The sequence below is a fragment of the Dromiciops gliroides genome, chromosome 3 (assembly GCF_019393635.1).
Source record: "Dromiciops gliroides isolate mDroGli1 chromosome 3, mDroGli1.pri, whole genome shotgun sequence".
In the NCBI taxonomy this organism is placed as follows: Eukaryota; Metazoa; Chordata; class Mammalia; order Microbiotheria; family Microbiotheriidae; genus Dromiciops; species Dromiciops gliroides.
Window position 1 is genome coordinate 307,147,155 of NC_057863.1, and position 23,078 is coordinate 307,170,232.

At 35.6% G+C, this 23,078-nt stretch overlaps 1 protein-coding gene across 3 annotated transcripts in view; it reads right to left on the reverse strand.

Moving 5' to 3' along the window:
* The window catches only part of SENP7 (SUMO specific peptidase 7), a 183,821-nt gene that overhangs the window by 47,292 nt on the left and 113,451 nt on the right, over positions 1 to 23,078 (reverse strand). For 2 of the 3 annotated variants that reach the window (XM_043992004.1, XM_043992006.1), the window contains exons 9-16: positions 21,453 to 21,810; positions 20,309 to 20,472; positions 16,856 to 17,002; positions 10,473 to 10,506; positions 7,169 to 7,345; positions 5,460 to 5,725; positions 4,551 to 4,604; positions 3,227 to 3,363 (exon numbers count right to left, since the gene is read on the reverse strand). In XM_043992004.1, coding sequence (XP_043847939.1) covers positions 3,227 to 3,363; positions 4,551 to 4,604; positions 5,460 to 5,725; positions 7,169 to 7,345; positions 10,473 to 10,506; positions 16,856 to 17,002; positions 20,309 to 20,472; positions 21,453 to 21,810 — 1,337 coding nt within the window. The remainder of the gene's footprint in view (positions 1 to 3,226; positions 3,364 to 4,550; positions 4,605 to 5,459; positions 5,726 to 7,168; positions 7,346 to 10,472; positions 10,507 to 16,855; positions 17,003 to 20,308; positions 20,473 to 21,452; positions 21,811 to 23,078) is intronic. The other variant, XM_043992005.1, reaches the window with a different exon arrangement.

Below are 23,078 nucleotides of genomic sequence, written 5' to 3' on the forward strand. Positions count from 1 at the left end.
AACGTGGAGGGTCTTAACTATTTTTGTTATGAACCCACTCCTTTGGCTATCTGGGGAAGCCTATGGACTCCTCAGAATAATAGTTTTCAATGCATAAACTAAAACACATAGGATTATAAAAGAAAACAATTCTATTGAAATACAGTTATCAAAATATTTTTTTAATAATTTCACAGACCCCAGATTAAGAACTCCTGCTATAAAGACCTTTATTTCTTGTGCCTACAAGACAATAAGACAAAAATGAATGCTCGGGATTCCAAGTTTCCACAAAGAAAGGTGCTATATAGATTTCAAAATTTGTAGAAAATAAACTAAATGGAAAACAAACTGAAACACAGTTTCTAGTATCTAAAAGATAATAGAAACCAGGCTATGGTTAGTCAAGCACTCTTCCTCTATCATCTAGCACAAAATTTGATAAAGAATGACACTTGTAAATTCTTGCCCCAAAGCTAGGGTGGATTGGTATTGAAGGAGGCATCCAGTTCAATGAAGAAGGGTTGCTGGGTAAATAAAGGCAATTGACAATTAGAAAGGTATAAATTATACCCCTTGAACCACTAGGAAAACACTAGTTGATTTAGGATTTTTTTTCTCTATGACCACTCCCTCAGACTCTTGCCATATCTGAATCCATAATCCATACCTGTAATGATGGATATACTCCAAGACTCTGGCCTGGGCCTTCTTTCTCACCTCTCTAACATTCTGTCACTCAAAGACCTCATCTAATTAATTACCATGGAATTATCATCTCTATTCAGATGACTCCCAGATCTATAGATCTAGCTTTGTCTTCTCATCTGACCTCCAGTCCCAACTGCTTATTGGGTATTTCAAACTGGATTGCCCAAAGGCATCTAAAATTCAATGTTTCCAAAGACATTATATTTTCTCCCAAACTATGCTTCTTCCAAACCTCCCTAGTTCTAGGGCACCTATAATCATCCAGGTTTGTTGCCTCATTGTCATCCTGGTAAGTAGCTAGGTGGTATAATGGATAGAGCACTGGGCCTGGAGTCAGGAAGATCTGAGTTCAAATTTGACTTCAGACACTTACTAGCTGTCTGACTCTGGGCAAGTCACTTAACCTTTGTTTGCCTCAGTTTGCTCATTTGTAAAATGAGGATAATGATAATACCTACCTCTAAGGGTATTGTGAGGACCAAATGAGATAATAATTGTAAAGAGTTTAGCATAGTATCAGGTAAATAGTAAGTACTATATAAAATGTTAGATATGGGGGAGGGGGAAGTATTAGTGGTGCAGTAGATAGAGCACTGGGCCTCAAGTCAGGGAGACCTGAGTTCAAATCCTACCTCAGACACTTACTAGTGTGATCCTGGGCAAATAATTTAGCCCTGTTTTCCTCAGTTTCCTCACCTATAAAATGATCCAGAGAAGGAAATGGCAAAACATTTCAGTATTTTTGCCCAAAAATAACCCAAAAAAAATAGGGTCATGAAGAGTCAGGCACAACTGAAACAACTGTACAAGAACAATTTTCTTTATCATTATCCTTGATTCTTCACTCCCCTATACCTCACATATCCAACTGTTGCCAAATCCTGTTATTTGTACCTCCACAACATCTCATATATGTGCCCACTCAGCTACCATCCTAGTAGGTCAGGCCTAGACTAGATTATTAGAATAGCCTTCTAGTTGGCCTTCCTGCCTCAAGTCTCTCTCCACTCCAATCCATCATCTACACAGTTGCCAAATTGTTTCCTAAAGTACAGATAAGATCATGCCACTCCCTCTCTCAATAAACTCCAGTGGCTCCCTATTACCTTTAGGATGTAATGTAAACTCTAATAAGAACTGCAAGTCTTTCACAACCTGGTCTGAACATATCTTTTAGGAATTCTTATACATTACTACTTTTCATGAATACTATAGTTGAACCAAAACAGCTTTCATACAGTTCTTCATATATAATACTCTATTTCTTGTCTGTATCTCCACACCTTTGCAATGCCTGCTCCATGCCTAAAATGTACTCCCCTCCACACCCGTCTCTAAGAATACTTAGTTTCCCTCAAAATTCAGCTCAAACATTACCTTCTCATTAAGCCTTTCTCAATCCCTACCAACTACTACTAACCCTCTATCCCTAAATTCCTTATAATTATTTGGCATATAATTATGCTATATCTACTTGCATATGTACACATTGTTTCCTTCAATAGAACTTAAAGTCCCTCTGAGTGTGGACTGGGGATTAGGGGTATTTGTATTTCCAGCATTTGGCACAATGGCTAGCACCCAGTAGGTGCTTTAAAATGTTCATCTGATTGATTCACATCTAATTTAATTTTGACACCAATGAGCACTGTCTAAGGAAAACAAGGAGGGCAGCTAGGTGGTGCAGTGAATAAAACACTGGCCCTGGATTCAGGAGGACCTGAATTCAATTGTGGCCTCAGACACTTGACACTTACTAGCTGTGTGACCCTGGGCAAGTCACTTAATCCTCATTGCCCTAAAAAGAAACAAAGAAACAAAGAAACAAAGAAAGAAACAAAGAAACAAAGAAAGAAAGAAAAACAAGAAAATCTAAAAACTTCACAGATTAATGCTATACTTTGCTATAATTTTAATTAGTTCACTCATATTTTATACATAAAAGAGAAAAAAAACTGAGAAAAAAAAGATCATGCAGGAGGCCTATTAGTTAAATTCTCAGTTCATTAGGTATTCTCCCTGTTGCATCAGTATGAAAACCCAACTGAATGCTAAAATGGGAACAAAAAAGCAGTTCTAATACTATTTAGAAGGAGCCAAAGTACCTTAAACAAGGACACATTTAAAAACAATCGTGGTTTTTCTATCATAGATTCAAATGTAGAACAATTAATATAGAAAGCTAAAAATCAAAAAAAACACTTTCATTCAAATCTGACTTGAAGGTTTTTCCTAAAAGATTAACCCTGCCAAATATGAAATTTATATTACCATTCATTTTTGAGCTACCAAAAAACTAAGCAAAGTAGCACCTTTTCTAAAGTGTTTATTTTCACCTTCTCATAAATCAAAGGGGGAACAAAATTGCCAAAACATGATTTCACTTTTGGAAAAAAGTACTAGTCTTAAAATTTTCAATTCAAAATACATTTCCAAAACTGGACAGCTAAAAAGCAGGCATGGGAATGGAAACTGCTTTTCAACCTTAAGCACCGTGCCCACCTAATACAAACAGTATAAGACATTTAGTACATACTTTTTAATTGGTCCAGTATTTTTTACTTCTTTCCATTCATTGTCATCTGGATTCGATGTAATAGAAAATGAATAGCAACCACTACCCCTCTTCTGCAAGAGGGTATAGCTAGGCTTGGTTATATTGGCATTTGAGGCCTGGCAAAAAATAAATAGCAAGAAAAAAATTATGATTGTTTATGAATAGAACCATGTTAAATCTGGAAAACACAAAAATCAAAACAAAACCCAGGATATATAGGAGGAAGCTACCTACCTGAGACTGTACCACATTAACAATATAGGCTATATCTATATCTACATATATTTGCCAAAGTAAAAACAAACTAAAATAACACTTGAGATTCAAATCCTGGCTCTAACATTTATTAGTGGTGTAATCAGGAACAAAATAGCTTCTCTGAGACTTAGTTTCACATAAAGTACAATTAACAACTGAACAATCTGCCTCACAAGGCTGTTGTTGGGAAAAGAGTTTGTAATGCTTAAAACATTATATAAATGTGAATTGGTGTAATCATCACTATAAGCAGATACGATTCCATGACCAGAGCTTTTCTAGAAGGGAGGCATTTTGTTGCAATGTAAAGAGTACTACAATTAAAGTCAGAAGACCTAAATTCAAGTGTAAACTATCCTACTTGCCATTTGTTGACTGGGACAAGAGGGTAAGTGACTCACCCAGGGTGGTCACACAGCCTATATGTGCAAGAGTCAGCACTTGAACTCAAATCTTCTTGTCTCCAAGATGGACTCTCAATCAATTATATATAACACACTAACTCTACCTTGTTTTTACATAAGAGAAAACAAACTACTGTGACAAGTTAGCTCAGATAGAGCACACATAGCTAATCAGGGAAAGATCATGGCTCTGTCCAGAGCCACAGACTATCCCATACCTGAAAAACTAGTGCCACAAAAATAAACCAGAATGTGAATGAATTAGCTCAAACTCATTGCCACTAGGAAACAGAAAACATAAAAGCATATGGTGGGTGAATAGTGCCATTTATAGCATAGGATTAAATAAATTCTTCAAATTTATATACATCAAATAACAATGTAAATGTACCAAAAGAGCTTATTATTTAAATTATGTAGTCAAACATACTGCAAAGCAAATATTCATTTTTGATATAAATGTATTATTTCCCTTAATCTACTTGCTTTAAAGGTTCAAATTTAAACACTATGGTTTTGGTTATTTTTGTTTTAGTTTTTTTCTATAAAAGATCATGTCATGATTTGATATAAGGAAGGATTTACTACAGCAGAATTGTTGAAATCTAGAATAAGTTCTAGCAAAAGTTGTAAAATCTCACTCTCTGGAGGTCATTTGGTTTCTTTTTATTTCTTCCTTCATTTCTTTCTTTTTTCTTTCATTCAATGGAGAGTAGTATAAGGGAGAGAAAATAGATGAATATTAATTTAAAAAATAATTTTTGAAAGAAAAAAAACAAACTTCTCTCAAGCTTATTAAAATGAGACCACTTAATTTTCTGTGCAGATCCAAAGTAGACTTGAAAAAACTATGAGGAGAATGAATTTGGATGGCCAAGGAACTTAACTTAATAGAATGAAAAATGTAGGCCCAAGAAGGAATGCCCTGTGAATGAACATAAAGTCATTCTACCAGCTGCCAAACCTCACTGTTTGCTGATTCTTCTGCTTCAAGTTTAGGCAACCATATAGTTGCATAGCTTCATGCTATACTGGAATTTGCTACTAAGCAAAATAATGGTCTGGAAAGCTCCAAAAAGGTTAGGTCAGATTTAGGGTCTTGGGTATTCCAGATTATATAAATGGGGAGAAGTCTTTTGTCCCTCAACCCATTCAAATAGTTTCCCATAGGTTCTCCCATAGGTTCTCCAGCCCAAAATAATCAGCCTGCAGATGCCGCTGCCTATAATTTTAGGTATTTTCTTATTTGGAGATAAATTGTACAAATAAGCAACATTGACACATAACTAATGTTTACCTGGAGAAGCAAAGAAATGCTTTTGAAATGTATTTGAAAGGTGGCTTAATTTCTCTCTCTCTCTCTCTCTCTCTGGTGAGGCAACTGGGGTAAAGTGACTTGCCCAGGGTCACACAGCTAGTGTCAAGTGTCTGAGGCCGGATTTGAACTCAGGTCCTCTTGAATCCAGTGTCAGTGCTCTATCCACCTAGCTGCCCCAATTTCTCTTTTAAAGTTCTTTTTATTCATAATATTATCTTGAACACGCACTGACCTGAGAGGGAGATTCTGCCTCCATTTCAACAGCAGCCCCTGGAAAATGGCAGTATTTTGATGCAGAACAATAATAATCAATAAAAGAGCTTTCTTTTGCAGATAAACCCTGAAGCAAAGAAAGAGCCTGGTTCCAAGGCAGCGGATGGCAAAGGTCTAATGATTTTGTTTTCCTGCTCACTTCTGCCATCATCTCATTCAGTTTATCCTCCTCCTCTTCTGAAGCCGGTTTGCTCAACTCAAGAAATATGAATTCATCAGATTTAGCTAAAAAGAAAGAACATATTTTATTCCCTCTTTCACTGAAACTCGACAAATATTAGATTACTAATAATGGTATAAACTGTGATCTCTAATTTAGATGATGATCATAGGCTATAAGAAATCATTAATAAAATATTAACAAAACTAATACTACTTGGCCATCCTATTGCTTTAACTGCACTAGTTAAGGAATTCCTAATATAACCACAATATTGCCAAGTTTCTCTTTATTTTCCCCTATCAATTAAGAATGCATCCAAGCCACAAAGTGCTTCAACAGCAATCTCTCATTTGACAGAAATTCTCCCTGAACTTTCTCTTTCTCATCTACTATTTCAATTCTGAATCTTCTGAATGAGTCTATAGGTACCAAAGGCAAGAGGTATGATTGAGTGCTTAATAGTTTGCATTGGCTTCATGAAAAATAAAACTATGCCCACTACTAATAATTCTGAATTGGGAAAAAATATTTCCTAGTTCATTTTATCCAATTCTAATATAAATTCAATAGGCTTAAGTGATACAAACCAAACATTAAAGTGGAGAAAATACCAGAAATGTTTATATTTAATATTCCCAGAAAAATATATACTTTTGCTTCCATAAACCTATCTATCTGACTCTACCTTTATACACATTTTGGGAGGGAAAAAAATCAAGAAAGAACTTTCTTTTTTGTTTGTTTGTTTGTTTTTTGTTTTGTTTTGGGTTTTTTTGCAGGGCAATGGGGGTTAAGTGACTTGCCAAGGGTCACACAACTAGTAAGTATCAAGTATCTGAGGCCGGATCTGAACTCAGGTATTCCTGAATCCAGGGCCAGTGCTTTATCCACTGCACCACCTAGCTGCCCCAGTTTCTTTTTATAATGCATACAAAGCACATGACTTTTTCAGATATAAAACTGCAAAAATGGCCAGAAGGGATTGCTCTAAGCAGAATGCTGAAATTTTAAAGAGTCTTAAGACCAAAATGTTAAAATAAAGGAAATCATTAAGGTAAATACTGCCCCTGAATCATTCCAAATCAACTCCCTCTCTTACTTAGAAATATAGACAAATCCTTGCTTTAGGCACTGTCAGTACTATCTTTCCAGAACCAAAGACACTGTTGAAGGGATGGAGAAATGAAATTTAATACTGATAAGCTTTGTCACTATTTCTTAGAAAATGGAAGTATGAATCTCAAAGATAATGAAAGTTGTCTAGGATGCCAGCTAATCAACAGGCTTCCAGATGCAGATATTAATAAAATCTATCCACTTACCCCACACTTCAATTTAGATTCATAGCTATGAGGAGGAATGATGTGAAAATACAGAAAGCTCCATGTAGCATATAGTAATAAACCAAATAAGTTAACTCTTAAAAAACAAAACTAGAAAAAGAGACTGAAATCTCTATAAGACTTCCCTGGATCTGCAGAATTTAAAATCTAACATATACTTACATCGCTGCCTTAAAACAGATTTCCCAAGTTGGTTTTCAATCATTTCTAGGTAATCTGAAGATGTCCAGAGGAAAATGATAGAATTTCTCCTTTTACTGTTGTCATCTTTATGTGTCCACAACCCAAACTTCTTTAAATGAATGGTGTCCACTAACAATGAAATCTTATTCAGAGACACTAAAGAAAACAAAAACAAAGTTTTAAAGTTTACATCATGTCATAATTTAAGAAATTAACCTATTTAAGAAGTTACCTGTGTCTATTTAAAGGGTCTGCCTATTGTTACTTACTCCTCAGTCTAGAATTTAATGTATTTCCCAATCTTGATCCAAATGACCTTTTCAACCCTATCTTACATTGCTATCCTTTATGAATTTTATGTTAAAAAACAAAATTGGATATTACCTTGCTATCCCTTCATTCAGAATTCAAAAAGTCACTCTCCTCTCCACCCCACCCCACCCTCAATTCTTGGAACGTAATTTCCTCCTGGCTTCATCTCTGCCTTTCTGAACTTATCTTCCTAAAAGACTTAACTAAGGGATTGTTAATATTCCTTCCCTCCTAAAATTATCATATATTTACTTATATATGAACATGTTATGTCCTCTAGTAGAATGTAAGCTCCTTAAGAGAAGGGACTGGGGCAGCTAGGTGGCGCAGTGGATAAAGCACGGGCCTTGGATTCAGGAGTACTTGAGTTCAAATCCAGCCTCAGACACTTGACACTTACTAGTTGTGTGACCCTGGGCAAGTCACTTAATCCCCATTGCCCCACTAAAAAATAATAATAATAATCTACCTTGGGGGCAGCTAGGTGGCGCAGTGGATAGAGCACCGGCCCTGGAGTCAGGAGTACCTGAGTTCAAATCCGGCCTCAGACACTTAACACTTACTAGCTGTGTGACCCTGGGCAAGTCGATTAACCCCAATTGCTTCACCAAAAAAATTTTTTAAAAAAAGAGAGAGAGAAGGGGCTATTTTAAAGGTTTTGTCTCAGTATCCCCAGTGCTTTGCACACAGTAGAATTTTAATAAATGTTGATTGAATTTCTGGGCTTTACCTTAAGGATGTGAAACTAAATACAAGAAGGAATATCATATCAAAACCAGAGATATGGTAATTAACCATTAATTGTACTTAAACCTTAGAGGGTCTAGTTTCTTAAAGTATATAATTCCTATTATGATTTATTAAAAGGGAAAACTGGAGAAAAGATTTCTTAGATTAAAAACCTAGACCTATAATCCCTCACTTTGAGTTATGATCTGAAAAGTTGAAAAGGGTTGAGTGTCATTAGTAAGAACTATGAAGCAGTATTAGTGATTCAGAAGCCAATCAAAACTCAATTCATACTCAGTAAATTATTGGTAATTATTAGTAAGGGTGACATCTTTCTATGAAAGCTTCCCTTCTCCCCAAGAAGCACTTGCATTCAACTACATGGACTATATGTAACAAATTATTCAGAGCAATAAAAGGCAATAACTTTCAGGACAAATTGATTTTTTAAATCTCCCAGGTAATGACTCTATCCTGTCAGTTATTGTTTTCCCCATTCATTCCTTTTACACTAAATTTTTCTAAGTATGACTTTTCTAAAAACGTAATGCTCATATCACAAAGTACTAATAATATGTTGAAACTTTTTAATATTTATAGATTATTTTTATCTTCTAAACTACTAAAGTTGAGATACCTCATAGTAAATTTATTGTATTGCCCTAACTAGGTTTCTAGTTAGTATGATATAAATATTGTGAGGTTTGACTTTCTAAACATCAACATCATTACCATGATTCATTATTTCCAAATTTCTGCAGAGTGGATTTCTGTGGAAATAAATTTATATTTATAGTCTTTGCTCCATAAATTGTCATTGTTAGAATAGAGGCATTTTCTTCTATTATTCCTGTCTAAAATAATCCTCACCTCATTTGTCTCATCAATTTTCCTTCAATCAAAGATGAAAGTATCACCTCTCTATCCTGTATTTTTTATGTAATGTCAGTTTTTACTCTAGTAGTTTTCTGAATGAAAAATAAAATGCTCTGAATTGCCTGAGCACAAGCTTGAGATAAATTTCCTAGCTTAATCTTTCTTTACTTTAATGTCTCATGGATCTGTAATTTTATCAATCTACACACTCACTTCCAACAAAGATACCAATCCCTCTATAATTTACTAGTTGATCTTCAAGAGTTACAGTGGTCAAAATAATCAGCGAACCTAATGATGAGCCTCACCAAACTTATCTTTCTGATCCTAGGAGTGCAGACATATAGTAATTCACTGGGCCCCACACTCAAAAATCTTTCAAGAACTAGGTGGCACAGTGGACAAAGCACCGGCCCTGGATTCAGGAGGACCTGAGTTCAAATACGGCCTTAGACACTTGACAGTTACTAGCTGCATGACCCTGGGCAAGTCACTTAACCCTCATTGCACCATTAAAAAAAAAAAGACTTGGTAGAACTTGCTAATATTTGTGCTCCACTGGTATACACCCTGAAGAACATGATCTCCTTATCAAACTAGAAATAATATAAAATAATACCTCATTTAGTCCACTGTCATAAATCTCCATAAATTCCTATATGCCTTAAAATGCTATTTTATAATGTTCACCAGTCCCCAAGCTTCTCCCTATGCAACTTTTCCTTTTATTACATCCATTTTCATATGTCCAAGCAATTCCATTCTTTAAAGTTTTCCATTAGAACTTTAGGTTCAGAGCAGCTAGGTGGCGCAGTGGATAGAGCACTGGCCCTGGATTCAGGAGGACCTGAGTTCAAATTCAGCCTCAGACACTTGACACTAGCTGTGTGACCCTGGGCAAGTCACTTAACCCCAATTGCCTTACAAAGGAAGAAGAAGAAGAAGAAGAAGAAGAAGAAGAAGAAGAAGAAGAAGAAGAAGAAGAAGAAGAAGAAGAAGAAGAACTTTAGGTTCAATTATTCCCAGGGAAAACACAATGAGCTGGCTTGCCATTATTTGCCATAACTATATATATATATATATATATATATTGTACTATTTTCAAAATAGTTTTAGTATTTTAAAGACATTTTCAAAATCAGTAATGCTGAAACTACTGAAAACTACTAAGCTGACGTTAGTCTGTATATTACTAAACTCTTTTAGCTATACTGAAGTGCCATAATGAAAAGCAATTAGGAACAAAAAAGTACTTGGAAAAGAATAAAGTGATTCAAAATATTTTCAAAGAAAACTGGCAGAAATGACTTATTTTATACACAGAATTACAGTGAAGAGAGTAGATCATAAAGTAGTAATTGCTTACCTTCAAATGGAATCTTTATATACTTTGTCGTGAACTTAAAGGAAAATTAAAAAGTAAAAGTTAGTTTTACCAAGCTGCTACTTAAAATACTTTTAAATTTTTTTTCAAATTATAAACTCATATCCTATAGCCTGTACTATAAAAATTATGTGCTTTTTCAGCCAACCAAGCAAATGTTCTAATTTGAAATTTTCATGTCATGAATTAAGAATGACATAATCTATTTCTCATATGCTCAGCTTTAAAACCAATAGCTTAAATCAAAAACTCAGGTAGCCTCAATGGCCATTAAGTTACAGTAGTGTCATCCTTCATGAACAAAGTTGTGCTCTAATGGTACAAAAATAAAGAAGTCAGGATTCCTTATCAGACTAGAAAGAAGATAATATTCCCCCTCATTTAAGCCCTCTCAAGTTTTTATATATTTCAGAACACTGCTTATCTTTCCCCCCATACTTTTCCCTTATTTTTTCTTTTGAGATACTTGCTATTTTAAATCCATTTTCCTGTGTCTAAAACGTTTCTTTTCAAAAAGTTCTCCACTAAAATTTTATCTCCATTATTCTCGAAAAATACTGCCCCATCATAGAATTTTTGCTATGAATTTTGTGCAATAACAAATTTGCACTCATCCATTCACATTTTCTCATGATCAACAAAGTTGTGAGATGACTGGCCAAGATTTGTAATGAATTTGGAATAGTACAAAGCAAAGTGGTCCCCACCCAAGCTTCAAATTCATAACACTGGCTCCCAAATTAATGTGTTCTGACCAACCAAACTAGTGAGAGATTTCAATAGAAATACCAGAAAATTTTCAGTGAAGTACTGGGCTTCCTACATTTATAAAATAAATAAATTTGCAAGACCACAAATCATTAATCATTATTACATTTTAAATTATATTTCTCTAAAAATGTCATTATCTTTGTTTTCTTATTCCATGTACCCCTAGAATGGATTTGTAAAATTAAATAGTACAAGCCAGACAGGATCTAGTGTATAGAGGTTGCTTTGCTTGCTATTTAATTAGTAAACCCCTACACACACACACACACACACACACACACACAGGAGAGTTTGTATACATTCTATATGGATTTTGGCTAAAAAGATTCAGTTAAATAAAGGCAAATAAACTTTTTCTATTCTGGCACTTTCAAACAACTGTTATTTACATTTGGCCCAAAGTGTATTTCTTGCCAATACTTAAGAAGAAAGTGGATTTCTAAGACAAAATTCTTAAAATGACTGCACTTTATAGCAAATGGAGCAAAGTCTAAAACTGATGAGCATATAGACTCATAAAACACATTTTGGTGACAATAAATTTGTTTTCCTTCCAAAGAATATATTTTCCTACTGAAAGTTTTATGTTGCAATGAATATAACATAGAAACATAAGGCTAGTCCTAGGTAAAATTTGTGAGATGCTTTCCTCCCCTTTCTATGCCGTTTTCTACAAGCTGTGGTGTGAAACTACAAAAACTAAGCACTTTTATCCTCTAACACTGGGACGGACAGTTATCAACTTAAATTGACAAGATTTCCATCTTCATTCTACCTCAGCTACACATAGGTATTGTCATGCCCTTGATCTGACCATTAGACATGATTGTTCTACCTCCATTGATACCAAATTCTTAAATTCTTCTTTCTGACCAGAGTCTCCTATCCTTTAATCTCTCCTTTTGCTTCATCTCTACTAAACCTATTCTTCATCCTCATCATGACATTCAGGCCTTATTCTCCCAGTCCATCATCCCTACTCTAATCCCCACACCCTTCCTCAATTCAAAATTTTTACCTAGTGGTTAACCAGTTTAACCTAAGCTACCCTTGAACTTCCTGCCCCTTTGTCCTAGCACCAGTCACACCTTGATGACGAATCCCAACCACAGGTTATGCAGCACTAACTTACCACTTACTCAAATCTTATACACATACTACTAAATGTTTTCCAGAAAAATCATATCATCATGCTTACTGGAACCACTACAAATTTATGTTTTACAATTTCTATTACATAACAATTTCCTTTTATTCTTCTCTCATTGACTCTATCACATAGTAACTATTCCAAATTTTCTCCTTGGTTCTCCAACTTCCTATAAAACCTTTCCTCCTCTCCCCAGTAGAATCTCACATACTTTATTCAGAAAACAGAAACCATCCATCTCCAGGCTTAATCAGCATGCCTCAGTTGCATGCTCCCTCCAACCTTGTAGTTTCCTTTTCCCACTTATGAGTTCTTTCCAGAACCTCTATTTTGAGGAACTAATATCTTACATTCTTTAAGACTTAGTCTCCATGTCCCCACTTCTAGAACACTCTCTTGCCCCCTTGGCTCCTGTGACATTTCTCTTCCCTGGTTCTTCAACCTATCTGATGAGTCTTCTTTAGTCTCCTTTCCTGAATCATCCTTTTCACTCCCACTAAGTGTGAGCAACTCCCAAGGCTTTCTAATAGGCCCTTTTCTTTTTCTTTATATTCTCTCTCTTGGTGATTTCAGTCATTTACAGGGGAAGGAAGAAGAGGAGAGTTTGATGAACAGATGAATCCTTCCTTAATCTTTATTCTAATGAATTCTCAGAAAACCTGGATCCCTGATATACTAAGAGAATACAGTCTGGCATACTTAAAAAAGCAGAAGATTGGGCATCAAAAGACCTGGATTCAAATTTTACTTCTGCTAATTATTATCCATGTGGCTTTGGACAAGTCACTTGACCTATCTTGACCTCAGTTTTCTCATCTTTAAAATGAGGAAGTTTGACTGGATGCTTTCTAAGGGCCCTTCCAGGCTTAAACCTATAACCTATAATTATATGTAATGGGCTAAGTAGGATGCAATCTCAGTAAGTGGTTCAATTGTGCTAAGGCAACTATGTAATTTCCATCATGCCAGTGAATAGCAGCCATCATGCTATTTATGTCTAGCATGAGGAACTCAGTATGCATACTCTTCCATCTGAAACCTCCATCTCTAACAGAAACTGGATCTCATAAATTAAGACTATTGGTCCCCCACTGGGTGGCATTTAATGTTGTCTATTCGCACTGCTCCTGTACAGCTCTGCAGTGTGCTTGACTAGTAAGCTCCTTATAAACACCAAAGTCCATGCCTAGCTCCACATTAGCCATTTATCAGGCAATTTCAGCTACAAGGACAGAAGTACAATGACAATCTAAAGTACTTGGAGATCTAGGACAGCCAGGGTTTGACAGGACACCTCCCTCCTCCATGCTTTTCTATAGGAAGCTCATTTTCCACTTAGTCTTGTGGTCTCCTGGTAGGAAAACCTATGGAGAAACAACAGCTAGGCACACTATAAGCAAAGTCTTTCTGCAAGCACTTAATGTTCTTGCACAAGGCAAGGAAGATCAAATCCCTGTCAAATTACATTTTAGTTGAGGACAATAGGGCTTGAACTCTGACACTGGAGCAAGAATGATCAGGATCCTGCTTCACTGACATATGGATGTCAGTAAAGGGTCAAGTAACTTTGTACAAATAATTTCAATGTGGATCCCATTCATCAACCTGCTGGTCATACAACTTTTAGAAGGGAAATCAGAGGCAGTTACCAAAAGTCACCAGAATACTCCACCACCAACCTTTTCTCTGCAGAACTGTCAAATGCAATGATTGGAATTTTCCATTCTCAGTGGATCATCAAAATCAGTCAGAGTTCTAACACAAAGTCCTACCAAAAGGGCACTACTATTCTCTGTCTAGATGGCATGTGCTAACAAATGGGGAATGACTGCATGAACTGTGGCATATGAATGAAATGGGATATTATTGTGCCATAAGGAAGAAAGACTATGAATTCACAGAAACATGGGAAGGCTTATATGAACTGATATAAAAGAACAATATACCCAACAACTAAAACAATGTAAATAAAGAAAATATTTAAAGACAACAAAATTAAAAGCAAATCAATAAATAGTATTGGTCCTAAATTATTAAGAATTACAATACACATTCTTCCATTCTGTTAACAAATGTTAAACAACAAAAATAAAAAGTAAAGTATACTGCGGGTTCAATCAATCAATAAACATTTATTAAGTGCTTACTATGTGCCAGGTACTATGTTACTTTGGGCGTTATAGAAAGAAGCAAAAGACAGTCCCTATTTTCAAGCAGTTTATAATCTAGTAGGGGAGACAACATGCAAAGAAATATATACAAAGCAAGCTATACGTTGGATAAAAAGGAAATAAGTAACAAAAGGAAGGCACTAGAATTAAGAGGGATTGGGAAAGGCTTCCAGTTAAAGATAGGATTTTAGCTTAACCTTTTCACCTAATGACTCTGGTTTTGTCTTGTGGACTCTGATATTTCCTCTGCCCTTCCACTAATTCTGTATTAATTGCCTACTAAAAGAGCCCTGACATGGCTCTTGTATTTCATATGCTTCTGGCTCTATTAGAAACATTGCTTCTATTATATGTAAATACTTTTTCACATACTTTTTGGACTGAATTTTGACTATACTGATTGAAGAGGTTAAGGGAAGTTTAGAGTAGCAAGGCAAAAATTAGCCCCATGTTTCCTAACCCAAAACTGTGCTACAAACCTGCAAAATACTTAAATCCACTACCACAAACCATTACATTCTCCCATGCATCAACTGGTAGCTCATCTTGATGGCTCAAAGGGTAAAGCTTAAAATATGGAAAAAAGGTGCCTGGGAATGAGTGAAGCAAAGATGATGAGGAAAAAAGACAGTTAAGACTTAAAAGAAAACACTAACAAGTTTTACAAAATGAGTACTTTGAGCATCCTAAGTTTTGGGACTGATGTACTTCATGTAGAGTAATACCAATCTGTGGACTACCAGATAGGGAGCACTAGTTGACACTATAGTGGCAAGCACAAACTTTGGGTAACCTCAGTGATTGCACTGAGAGCAGCTCTCTTATGCTGAGGAGGGGCAAAGTCATTTTTCCTGTTCTCCATAATGTTTCTGCTGATTGCTTCTGAATTTGCTCCTCTGGGCCTAGGGCCTGAGGCACTCTCTATCTTGGAATGACAAACTAGTGCAGGTCCCCTTCCACAGTCTGCCCTGGATCGGTTATCCAGAACTAGGTAGTGAATGACAAAGCTGCCAGTTCGTACCTGTTCCCCTATACCATGTTGCCCTGCTGAGTCTAGGACTTCCTATTGCCCTGGTTTGCATTCTCTCTCCCTAGCAGGTGAGGTATTCTGCCCATCGCTGCTCCTGGCTAGATCCCATCTCCAATATCCACAGACCACTCTAACTGTCTCCCTAGGGTGACCAGGGTTATGAAAATTATTCACTGTAACTTTTTCTTGGATTTCCCCATAAGGATTTGGTCAGGTGCGTTTTCTAATCTGTCTTGCAGAGATGGGGGGCGGGGAGAGGGAGGGAGCTCATTGCTCTTGCTGTTATTCCACCATCTTGGCTCCCCCATAATATTTCTTGGTGTCTAGCAGTTGTCCTTTATGTAGCACTAAAAGAAAAGTTGGGTGATACAGAAAATTGTTGGGGAAAAGTACACATGTACAATTTTATCTTCTTGGCTCAATCAATATTTAATATTTACTGAATGCCTATTACATATAAACACTGTGCTAGGTAAGAGGGAAGGGAAAGGATGAGAAGTAATATGAATAAAATGGATATAAATAGGGATATGATTATGATCTTTCAAGTGGGTGATTAGTGGAATATGAAGGGAGTGAATCTAGTATTTGTTGCGATTTAAATATAATATAAAGTAGTAAGTACATAAATAAAAAATAAATGCAAAATTTTTTAAGGAATGTGTCAAAATTAGAGAATCAGAGAATTTTAGAAGGGATGTCTTCCAGCCCAACACCCTAATTTTAAATATGAGAAAACTGAGGAGCAAAGAAGTAAATTCTTGGCCAAGGTCAAAAAACTTGTCATTAAAAAAAATCTCAAAGAAATATCAATACAAAACCAATAAAGGATGATATGTCTAAAAATAAACACAGTATGGTATAGAAGAAAACTAGCCTTTGTTTTGAAGCACCAGGGTTGCAATTACAATTTTGCCAGTTACTTGCCCTGTCAATTTAGGCAAATCACCCAATTTTTCTAAGCCTCTGTTTCTTACCTTAGAATGTAAAGCACTTTGTAAATCTTAAAGTTCTATGTAAATATATGCAATTATTATAGTTTGAGTAACTAGATATTATAAGAATTGAAAATGAGAGGACTGAAAACAGAGATAATTCAATGTAGAAAGAACTCCTTTAAAAATCTAAAGCAACTGATAAAAATGAATCACTAAATCCTTCTATTAGTATTTTTACTCATAGAAATTCACAAATGTTTTGTCAGTGATCAGTTACAAAAATATTTTAAACTAAAAATACTTACAGTAACAAACCCACTAGAAACTCCTTTTATATTGCCAATATAAATAGAGGTAAATGAAATATCCAAGTGTAGATCCATCTCATCACTGGGTAAAATACAAGAAAAATTGTCCGTGACAAGACTTTCTGAAAATAAATTTGGTGAAACCTAAAAAGAAATAAAAGAGAAAATGAGCTACAGTAAGTATTAAGTGAATATCAAATACTGAAAAAACATTGTATTTTCAATTTTAAATGCTGTCCATTATATTCAGTTTACTAATTCATTATTACATAATGAATTAACCTATATTTTCATCTAAAAATTAAGTTAAATTGAATTATTTCCAAGTTCTCTTCAAAATAGAACTACAATTCTGTAATTTACAAATGCCTGCAATTAACATTGAGAAGTAGTGAGTGGTAAATCAAACTACCATTTTAGTCAACATCTTGCTCAGTGAAAACAATGCGTTTACCTTGAAAAAATTTTTAAATAACTGTGTCTCCCAAAATGAATTCCATAGTGTAAAATAGTTCTTAAACTATATATGATCTGAATCTAAATCTACATCATTGAAGTTAATGCCTTAAGTTATTCACAGAGAAAGATCTCCCCCAAAAGGCTTAATTCATTTTTGGCATTCAGTTGTAATTGAGGTCCCTAACAAACCAAGTTATAACTTCTAGTGAGTACAGGAGTAGTAACTGTGTGAATCTAAGACAGTATCCTCTGTCATGCCAATCCTATTTGCTTTACCATTATGATATCTATATGCTTATTATTACCTATAGAGGTAGATGCTGCTCATCATCACTTAAAGACTCAGATAATATGTTGCTCCTATTCAGACTAAATAGTTTTGTCCAAATTCTCTCTAGCAACATTACTATTTTTTAAGCTGACTTTCTTTGAATCCCCATCTGCCCAGACAGCACTCATATTCCCTTTCAGTGTGCCATATATTTATTAGACAAAAATATTCCTTCTAATGGAGCCATGTGCAATACAGCTGCTGGCCAAGCTCACTTTATCAGTATAGAACTTCTTTACTATCACTATCCTTTTACTACCACTACTCACCAACTGTGTGAAGAAAATAAAAGGCAGGAAACCAATCCCTGTCACAGATGTCTGCTGGGATAGGTATATATCCTAATCCCTCTTTCTCCACGAAAATTAGGCTAATTTTTCCTTTAAAGGCATCAAGTCTATCTTTGAATCTTAACTGGCTCAGGGGACTAAAGGCTTCATTTCTTGATCACCTTAGACAAAAAGCAGCCACAAAGAGCTCAAAGAGCTCTCAGATGCTTGGCGAATCATGATTGGCAACTCAATCAAGGGAGCTTCCCTCAGCCAAATCAACTCAAGGTATCCTTAATGTCAATTCTTGTTGAATAGCCTCTTGCTGCTATGACTAAATCAATCTCTCTCTGTCTCCTTCCCTCCTTCCTTCCCCTCCCCCCCCAAATGTTGAATAACCTTTAAGTACCTATCTCTTTTTGTTTCAAAACATAACAAACTATCAGGGGATTGGCCTGAGTAAGGCCCAGACCAAAACATCTTTAAATAGATAGATAATTTGGGCATTTTTTTAAAAGATAGAACTAAGTTGAATAAAAAGAAAGAAAAGTTTCCCTGGGTCTTCACAACTTATAAGACATAAACAGAACCTTAAAATGACAACTGAGATTTTCATATAATCTATGTATTCATATTACTAGCTGGGGTGGGAAAGCCATAAGGTATCTTAGTAACTTTCTTTGCATTGTTAGTGAGAACTTACAGTACTCTAGTGAGGACCTCCAAGACTGTAACTCTGGACTGAATATATTCTCAGGTTTCAATACTAGAGACTTTATTCTGTAAATGTATGCTCAATGTAGTACATGAATGTGGCTGTTCAGTCATTTTCAGTCTTTCAACTCTTTGTGACCTCATTTGGGGTTTTCTTGTCAGAGACGCTGGAGTGGTTTGCCATTTCCTTCTCCAGATCATGTTATAGATGAAGAATAAGGCATCTGTTCAGACTGAGGGACATTAAGTATTTTTCTTTGTTTCATAGATAGTCAAGATGCAATAATTGTGTTGTCCAGATGTTTTTTAATTTCATGTAATCATTTATTTTATTTTTTATTTATTGCTATTCCATTAAATATCTTGGTTTCCAAGTTCATCAACCTACTCAATTGCCATGAACTTCACTCCACCTCAGCTACATACAACAAACGTCATACACCTGATCTTGCCATCACCCACAAGTGTTCTACTTCCATAATCAAGAACTTTGAAATTCTTTTACCTTAACATAATTTTCTATAATTCCATTTCTCCCTATGCATCATTCCTCCTTAACCTATCCTTCCTCAGCATGACCTCCAATCCCTTGATTCTTCAGTAATTTCTGAGACCATCACCCCAGTTCTGGTTAAATTTTTTAAGATTGCTAGTCTTGGCCTTGACTGTTCAACTGCACACTTTCCCTTTGAACCATGAATACCCCTACTAGGTTTATATTGCAGAGAAATCAAATAAAAAGATAAGATACTCATATGCACAAAGCGATATTAAGATCAGCTCTTTTTGCAGTTGCAAAGAACTGGACTCTAAAGGAGTCCATCATCAACCAAAATAAATTGAGAAACTGCTAAAAAAATGATGTTATAGAAATGTAAAGAAATATTGTGGTATTATTTTTTTAATGATGGATTTCAGAGAATCCTGGGAAGACCTGTATAAAGTAATAGGGAATAAATTGAGCAGAACCAAGAGAACAATTTACACGCTAAGAATATCATTGTATTATTCCTCTCTTTTGTTATCTTTGCCAATTTGCTGGGCATGGGTCCTATTGTTTGGCATTCGGAACTTTTCACAACCTAGCCTCCTTCCTGTCTCTGGTCTTCTTAAACCTTTATCCCCCTCCCCAAATACTCTTCAACCCAGTAACACTGGCATCCTTCTATTCCTTGAACAAGATAATCCACCCATCTCCTGACTCATTAAGTATTCTGCGTTGCTTACTATTTCAATACCCTTAATCAGTAATATCATCATTCATGAAAATTTGAGCAGAGTACTAAGGAGGAGCCAAAACTCCCAACAGCCTTGTATTAGGCCTTGGTATTACATGCATACTAGGAGAATGGTATTGCTTATTTTAGCAAATACAAGGAAAACATGCTTGCTTAAATGAATTATGGGAATTACAAAGAAAGAAGAAATGTATTTAAATCAAAATAATCTTTTGGCTGATAACTAGGAATGACAAAATTAAGCAGCATGTTCCTTTTACTTCAAAATGATAAAGCAATTGTATGTTTTGCTACAACTAACATGATTATGTTATGCCTATATATGTATATATGTCATATAGAAAACCTTTTTAAAGCATTTTGATTGGAATTAATTCACTTGTTAAGAAAAAAATAGGGATTCTCAGTCAATATTGATACTCTATCAGGGTTGGGTTACCTGCACAGACTTAGATGCTGTCAGAAGTGTTTCTTCTGGCAACTCCAATTCACTTACTCCTTCCCCATCTTTAATGACAAGCTCATAGCCTTCTTTATGTTGTAAATTAAGTGTATCTGAATTGTTTTGTTCAATAGGCCCTTCTTCATCACTGGAAACAACAACTAAAAAAGAAAAATGTATTAAAATGAGTTGCTATTATTAACCATTAATTATTGAGCCTTGTAACTGATGCCAAATATCATTTAGAGTAAATAAAAACTAGAGGAAATCATTATAACAGGATGGAAAATTCAAAAATTGGCTTGTCCTTCTATGCTTTACTTACCTCTATAATGTATGATGTTTTCTAGCAGTCACAGGACTTTACTATTCAAAGGGACATTTTAAAAAATCTAGTCTAAAGCCTATTTTGCAAATGGAAAAAAAATTGTACCCCACATTAATTAATTTTATCAAGATCACATAGGTAGAATATGCAAACACAAATGTTCTGATCCTCAATATAAATCAATGCTGTTCTATAAATGCAAACTATGTGCCAATTCTTAAGGGATTTAGAGGCCTAAATGAATAAAAAATAAGGACTTTACAGATTGGGTTCTAGTCCTAACAATGAAATGTTCTATTTAACACAAGTTCACTGTATCTTAACTTCCTGAATATAAGGATACTGGCTCTCACTGAGTCTTTTAATCAATCTACATCTTGTAAAAATGATAATAAAACACCTTCCCCATCAAGAACTCATACTAGGGGCAGCTAGGTGGCGCAGTGGATAGAGCACCAGCCCTGGAGTCAGGAGTACCTGAGTTCAAATCCAGCCTCAGACACTTAACACTTACTAGCTGTGTGACCCTGGGCAAGTCACTTAACCCCAATTGCCTCACTTAAAAAAAAAAAAAAAAAAGAACTCATACTAGCACGAAACCAACCAGACAATATAACAAGATCTGTAGTACAAACCAGCAAAGCCTTCAGTCTCTAAGCAAGAGAACACATTCCACAATCATGACATACAAAACTGTTTCCTTTGCTTAGGGAAAGGTGAAGAAAAGCAAGCAGGTGATGGGGACAAAGTACAAAAATGATAGTTCTCCAATACTTTATGTGGTTCAGCCACCAAACAACAGTTGATACTTACTTGGTTCAACAGAGACAAACAATTGTTTATCCTCAAAGTTTCTGCTTCGCAATTTTCTCAGAACAGGAACTTCTGCCTCTGTCACCAACATACTGACATTGTCAACAATGGAAGAAATCTCCAGAGCATCACTGCAAACAGGATTCAGGTTATGAAAAGGATCAGTGGCTGAAGGGTCAGGAAAGCTGTTCTGGGCACAACTTACAACAACCTCCTGAGTCTCAAAAGTGGGAGGTTTCATAAAACCAATTTCCACCGTCTCCAGAGCATGTCCATGTAAGGCTTTAAGATCATGCAAAAAGTCATTTTCACTTGGATCTCCACATTCAGAAGGCAATGAATCATGTTCTTGTTCTTTCTATACAACACAAATAATGTAAAGAATATACATTAGTATTATTCAAATTGACTTTATTGAACACCAATTTTAATACCATATCATCATTGAAGAAAAAATACATTGACTAAAGATTTTAAAAAACACTTTAGTATTGTTAACTTAGCTATAATAAAAGGAAGGTTTTTGAAAACATTTTGACTTGTAAATACAGGAGAACTGTGTTGCTGGTTGCCTAAGTACCAAGATCAACTAACGTAACAGCAGAAAACAAATCAAGCAATCTGAAAACCAAGACCTAATCAAAAGTTGTAGCTCCTCTATACTGAAAGTCTAATATTTGTATTACTCCTAAGTTCTCCCCATATTCATCTCAGACCCCTTGATACAGAAAGCATACACATAATGCTAACACCATTTATGGGGTCACTAGGTGGCACAGTGGATAGAGTACTGGACCTGGAGTCAAGAAGACTCATCTTCCCGAGTTCCAATCTGGCCTCAGACACTTACTAACTGTGTGAGCCTGGCAAACTCACTTAAATCTGTTTGCTTCAGTTTCCTCATCTGTAAAATTAGCTGGAGAAGGAAATGGCAAACCACTCCAAGAAAACCCTAAATGGAGTCACAACGAGTCATACGTGACTGAAAATGACTAACCAAGGCCATTTATGCCATATAAATAAATAGATAAAGAGTGAGGTCTGGAGTCAGGACAGCCTGAGTTCAAATATGGCCTCAGATACTAGCTATGTGACCTTGGGCAAGTCACTTAACTTCCATTTGCCTCAGTTTCCTCATCTGTAAAATAAGGATATTAGCACCTACTTCCCAGGATTGTTGTAAGAATCACATGAAATAATTATTGTAAAGCATTTAGCACAGTACCTGGCACATAGTAAGCGCTATGATGTTAGTTACTGTTGCCATTATTATTAACCCACCAACTCAACCAAAACTTAGTTAATAAGCTGGTTAATTCAGGGAGAAAGGGAGGGGGGAGATGGTAAAAACCAAGCCAAAAGATTTAGAGTCGAAAACTACATAAGAGATCATCTAGTTCAACTCCCTCATTCTACATGTGAGAAAACAAAGGCCAAAAAAGGGGAAGACTTCCTCCAAATTCATACTAGTTGTAAGCAGCAAAGTTAGGATTCGAACCTCAGTTCTCAGATTCCCAAGGCAGGATTCATTCCTATTTAACTTTAAACAATGAGAAGAGGCACCTCCTAGAATTGGCAGTAGTCATAGAATTCTGAGATTTCATTTTGTAAGAGGTTACTGAAGTC